This window comes from Mastomys coucha, chromosome X (assembly GCF_008632895.1).
Source record: "Mastomys coucha isolate ucsf_1 chromosome X, UCSF_Mcou_1, whole genome shotgun sequence".
Classification (NCBI taxonomy): domain Eukaryota; kingdom Metazoa; phylum Chordata; class Mammalia; order Rodentia; family Muridae; genus Mastomys; species Mastomys coucha.
This window is the reverse complement of record NC_045030.1, coordinates 94,080,476-94,086,870: the sequence shown is the minus strand read 5'-3', so window position 1 is coordinate 94,086,870 and position 6,395 is coordinate 94,080,476. Positions and strand designations below refer to the sequence as shown.

The 6,395-nt window shown below is 35.8% G+C and overlaps 1 protein-coding gene across 1 annotated transcript in view; it reads left to right on the top strand.

The window, feature by feature from the left end:
• Positions 1 to 6,395, top strand: part of Pola1 (DNA polymerase alpha 1, catalytic subunit) — a 312,053-nt gene that overhangs the window by 49,644 nt on the left and 256,014 nt on the right. Inside the window, exons 21-24 of the mRNA XM_031364848.1 lie at positions 198 to 327; positions 767 to 886; positions 2,527 to 2,626; positions 4,195 to 4,319. Coding sequence (XP_031220708.1) covers positions 198 to 327; positions 767 to 886; positions 2,527 to 2,626; positions 4,195 to 4,319 — 475 coding nt within the window. The remainder of the gene's footprint in view (positions 1 to 197; positions 328 to 766; positions 887 to 2,526; positions 2,627 to 4,194; positions 4,320 to 6,395) is intronic.

Sequence of the window (6,395 nt, the reverse complement as noted above, 5' to 3'; positions counted from 1 at the left end):
AAGAAGGCTACTAAGACTTATGGTATCAATGCATATCTAATTATATAGTGACCTTATTTCAAATAGTTTCCAAAGCCAAGCTTCCATTGCTCTGAAGTTACTTACACCAAAACATTTTTTGTAATATTTTAAGTTCTGATTGTAGTCATTGTTTCTTTTACTTTCTTCATTAATTTCATTCTTACTTTTTTGTACAGTCAATCTTCTCATCTGTTGTACCTGTTGGAACACATCTGGAAAGATGCCAGATTCATTTTGCAGATCATGTGTGAGCTAAATGTTCTTCCATTAGCATTGCAGATCACTAACATCGCTGGGAACATTATGGTAAATTTAACTTAGAAATGGGGAAAAAGCATTTCCTGTTGGATTCAGTGTTTGCTTGGGGTAGTTGTTATATGATAATGAGTCTAAATGCATGCTTATAAAATGAGGAACTGGGATTCTGAAAGCTGGGCTTCTTTTGTAAAAGGAGAAGTGGTTGGGAGAAAGGGAGGAATGCCAGGTGCAGTATGTGGAGATTTGGGTGAACATAAGGATTTTATCTCTAACATCTGGATGTTTCTGGTGGAGTGATATATTTTGGACCAAGAAAATAGCCACACTGTCAGTATTTGAAGATCTCTTTATCCCCTAAATGCTTAAAGAGAAAGTAAAAGCATCCTTGGTTAGCTGAAGGAGGTGCCATGGTTAAATTAACTGACAAAAAGCTGCTTTTGTTTGTGGTGTTTTTTGAGTTCAAAGTTTTAAAAATTCTGTTTAATAGTCTAGGACACTGATGGGTGGACGATCTGAGCGCAACGAGTTTTTGTTGCTTCATGCATTTTATGAAAACAACTATATTGTGCCTGACAAGCAGATTTTCAGAAAACCTCAGCAAAAACTGGTGGGTCCAAAATTATGTAGTACCTTGCCTTTTCTTATCCCTTTGTTTTATTACCAAGATAGCCTTTAAAAATATTGCTTTAACATATGCTTCTAAAGTAATTAATCCCCTTAAAACTATGATCACGCTCACGTTTGCTGCATTGTGTCTGTATAGTTGTTTTGTTCTCTAATTTCTCTAATGTCAATATTATTTGTGAAATGTCTTTGAGGACTTCAACAGACTTCTTTGATGAATTACCATATATGGAAAGTATTTGCCTCCACTCAGATTTACCCAAAGCTAAATGTTAGTTAAACCTTTTGTAGCTTTAACCTTTGAGCTTTTATGTTTGTTTTGTACTATGTGTATATGTATGCATATACGTGTATGTATATATGTTAAATATCCCTAATACAAAATGTTTGGAATTGCAAGTGTTTCAGATTTGTTTTATTTTGAAAGATTTGTATATATGTAATGGGAAATCTTGGGGTGAGGATGTGCGTCCATACACTAAATTCATTTATGTTTCACATATGTACATACATATTTGTATCTATGTGTATATTACCTGAAGGTAATCTTAATAATATTTTAACCAACTGTCATATGTGGTCACGTGTTCTAAATTTTGCTTGCAGACTCAAGTTGACACTTAAAAAGTTTCAGATTTTGGGTTTCATATTGGGCATACTACCTGTTACTAGCATGGTTATGACCCCACCAATCAGGTTTCTGGCGTAGCTTCTGTGACTTTGGAAGTACAGCTTTGTTTTCTATTTTCCATTTTATCAGCACTGATAGTTAATTAAGAATTTGGATTGAATGTTAAAGTGTGACTTAGTTTTGTATAGTATGTTTTATGCACAATATTGAGTATGGTACAGCAAATTTTAATTTAGATCTATTGAACTTCTGAAGAGGTATTGAATGTTGGCTGTTAGTAAACTATTTGGAAATGGATTTTTCATTTTATGGGCTTACTTATTTTAAGGAATCCATACTAATAATGACAATAAACCATGCCTGAGGATACTTACTGGAGTCCCAGCTACTTGGGAGGTTGAGACAAGAGGATTGCTTTTATATCATGAATATTAGAGTAGTGAATTTAATAAAACTCCTTTATAAGCTCAAATTTTATGTAATGTGAAAAGTTTTAATATCTATTGATTTCAAAATGAAATTTTCCCTTTTTCTGCTCTTTTTTTTTTTTTTTTTTAAAAGACATAGTCTAATATAGCTCAGGCTGTTCTCTAACTTCTTATGTAGCTGAGGATGCCCCTGAAATTGTAATCCTCTTGGCTCTACCTTCCAAGTACTGGGATTACAGGTATGTGTCATCACTCCTGGTTTTATGTGGTACTGGTAATGGAAACCAGGGTTAGTTTTGTAAGCGCCAGGCTAACCTATATCCTTAACACCTAAATGAATTTTCTAGGATTTCAGAGACATTTAAATATAGAAATCAGGAAACCGGTTATTTAGTCAAGAAACTATCATGCTTGGTATTCATTTGGATCCATGAACACATGATAATAATAATAGTCTTTCCCTGTAGGGAGGACTGCCAAAGTAAAAGTAACTATTTTTTAACCGAGTATTGTAATTCATTAATAAGTTGCTAGCTGGTGATGCTCTTTTTCCCTTTGAAATAGGGAGATGAAGATGAGGAAATTGATGGGGATACCAATAAATACAAAAAAGGACGTAAGAAAGCAGCTTATGCTGGAGGCTTGGTTTTGGACCCAAAAGTTGGTAAGTCTTCATAGCACATTGGTTTGTACCTGGTATTGACAGTGGTTCTCAACCTTCCTAATGCTGTGACCCTTTAATACAGTTCCTTATGTGGTAACCCCCCCAACCATAAGATTATTTTTGTTGCTACTTCATAACTATTTTTGCCACTGTTATGAATTATGATGTAAACATCTGTGTTTTCCAATAGTCTTAAGAGACCCCTGCAAAGGGGCCATTTGACCTCCAAAGGGTTTTTGACTCATGGATTGAGATCCACTGTATTAAGAAATAACTTCAAATAGAGCTGGACTTAAGAAACTAGGTCTTAGTTTTATTTGGAGGTAAGGAAACTAGTGTTTCAATGACTTTAGTTTTATCTTTTATGCATGTGAAACCTAGTTTAACAAACATGAATACAGTATGAATTCTTTGCTGTTTGTCAATAGAGCTTTACTTATATACCTTGAAATTTAAATTTCTTATATTTCAATATATATGACTATATATAGACATATTTTTTCAAGCTATTTAGGAAACTCTTAGCTTATAGGTAATAGAAAAATACCAAATTTGAATCGCTCAAATTTGGTTTCAGTCCCTGCTGCGATATACAGGTTGCTGTTTGTCATATAGTTGAAGTACCTGTTTTTCTTTCTCTATGTGAGAGTGACCTCAGTATATGTCTTATACATATATGGGCTGTGTAATTTGGAAAGCAATATTAAAAGAAATAAAATAACCATTGAATTAAAATTTAGCAGGAGAGCACCTTTTCTTTGTTATGTAGAAGGGAAAGATGATTTGTGATATTTAGAGGTTCATCTTTATTTTTTATACCACCTTATTTTTCAAGTTTGTATAACTCAATAGTATAGTTATGTCTATGCAATGAGGAGTGATACTTTTGGTGTTAGATATTGGTTTGAGTACTGCCTATTTAATGTCTTTTCTATGAAAAGGACATGATAGTATCTACCACACAAGAGCATAGGACTAACTTGGATTGTGTGGTAAAGAGATGAGGAGTAAGCTATCAATGCATGTTTGCAGTTTGTACTGTTTCGGTGGACATTTCTGTTGGCAGATTCTTCTTGAGGTGAAGATAATGTTTTTTCTATTAATGCCCTAGAAGAGAGGGTGGATCGTACCTCTACTTACATTCATATATCTTTTTCTTGGTTGAACTTAAGCAGTTTTTATATAGGTAAATGGACTGTTTTATTCCTTGAAGAAATATAGAAATGAGGAAACCGGTTATTTACTCAAGAAACTACCATGCTTGGTATTCATTTGGTTGTAAAAATATGAATGAATGAAAATACTCACACACATACACACACACCCACAGACACACACCCACACAAAACCCACTCACTGTGTTTTTTATTTGTGTTGAGGTGAAAGAGTCTTTTTTTGGGATTTTTATATTTAGTGTAATCTAAGTAATTTTATGATTTCTAGTTGACTTCTCATTTTACTTGCTTTATAGCCTGCGATGGTATATATTTTCTATATATGGTACTTCTAATGAGATGTTTGGACGGTACTTTAGACTTTTTTGACATTGTGTGACTTTTTTGTTTCAGGTTTTTATGACAAGTTCATTTTGCTCCTGGATTTCAACAGTTTATATCCTTCCATCATTCAGGAATTTAATATTTGTTTTACAACAGTGCAAAGAGTTGCTTCAGAGGTGCAGAAAGCTACAGAGGTTTGTATTCAACTAGGGTCTCTTGAAGTCAATGTTAAAAGTATTCCTTAAAGAAGGAAAAGAGCCAAAGGGGTTAGTACTGTAGTTTTTTTTGTACTCTTACTAGATGTTTGTATGTACATCTCTGTATGTGTTATGTGTATTTGTAGAGGCTGACTACAATTATATTCCCCCATCACCTTAAGTTTTGAGCCAGGGTCTCTCACTGAACCTGGAGCTTGTCATTTTTGCTAGAGTGGTTGGCTAGTAAGCCCCTGGGATCTGCCTTCATCTCCCATCTCCCAACTGGAGCAGTAGGAGTGTAGCACCATGTTGGCTTTACAAAATCTTCATTCTTTTTGTGTGTATGCCAATGTAAATGTGCGTGTGGAGGTTAGAGAACATCTTTCATGAATTATCCCTCTTTTCTTTCTGTGTTCTGGTGATCAAACTCAGGCTGTGAGGCTTCTACATCAAGAACTTTTAGCCCAGTGTTGGTGGCACAAAACTTTAATCCCACCACTTGGGAGGCACAAGCAGGTAGATCTTTGAGTTAGAGACCAGCCTGGTCTGCTGAGCGAGTTCCAGGACAGCCAGGGCAATTCAGAGAAATGCTGTCTCAGCTCCTCTCCCTCAAATAAGTTTTACCTGTGGAATCATTTTGCCGGCCCTATTCTTGTTCTTTTCCAAGGTTCTGGTGATATGAGCTCAGGTCGTCATGCTTTCTCAGTAAGCATTTTTACCCACTGAACTATCTCTCCAGCCTAATTAATGTACTTTTGTAGTCCTCCGAAAGGAGGGCTGATAAAAAAGAAACTTAGACTGATTCTATATCTTTGTTAAAGCAATGTAGTAGAGGTATGGTTCACTTACCATACAGTCAACCTACTTATAGCATGCCATTTTTAGTGTCTTCATAGAGTTTGTAAACTATTACTTTATTCAGCTTGATTATTCCACAAAAGCAAAGCAACGCAAAACTAAAATCTTTAGCTGTCACCTCTATCAAGTTCCTCCATGGTCCTAGTTCTACTTAGCCATTAATCTACTTTTTAAACTAAAGATTTTTATTTATTTGTTCTTTGGCAGTTTCCTGGATGTATAAGATACATGGTTAACTCTCATCCTTACCCTCTCTTATCTCCTTTCTCCCTACAAATCCCCTTTCCGCATTGATGCCTTTTGGTTTTTTGTTTTGTGATCTGTTGAGCTTAACCAAGGTCATGTGTGTGACCTTGAGTTTTGAACTGTCAATTGGAGCTTGGTTTTTCTCAACAGAAGCCACCAATCTTTCTGACTGTGTACAGTTAGTTGCCTGCTTTGGACAGTCTGTGTAATTGGACTCATACATACAGTATGTGAATTTTGCATGTGTATGGCTTGTTTCACTTAGCACACTGTTTCACCTGTAGTTGTAGCTACTTCTGTATTGCTAAGTAATTCTGTCTAGTATAGGACAGGATTAATTACTCATTACTTTTATTTGTCTTACCCTCTTGTCCTCTTCTTCCTTTTCTTCTTGCTTCCCCCGAGACCTCATTTGCCCTCCAGGTTTTGAATTTACATACCCTTTACTTTCAGCATGTCTGGATTTGTTTTTTTCCATTCCATTTTCATATTCCCAGAAGAGAGTCTCTGATAGACTTGCCTGATCACCTCTGGTCCCATTACTTCTGTTCGCAGGGGTGGGTGGATTCACTTAGTACAAATCTGGCTGCTAAGAGTAGACCTCTCTGAGGGACTAGAAGATAATTTTAAAAAGAAATTATTGGACAAACAACCCCTAAAAGAAGCAGGTGCTGTTGATAAATATTCTTTGGCTCTTTGTCCTGTTACTTTTCAAGCACAGTCACAGTTATCATTGTTCTTTCACAACTGATGCCCACCAGTGTTTTGCCTATTTGAAATTTTCATTTTGGGTTCTACATATATAATAGAGTGGAAAGACCCGAGAGGTTATCTTAAGAAATACTATATACAAAGCCGGGCAGTGGTGGTGCATGCCTTTAATCCCAGCACTTGGGAGGCAGAGGTAGGTGTATTTCTGAGTTCGAGGCCAGCCTGGTCTACAGAGTGAGTTCTAGGACAACCAGGGCT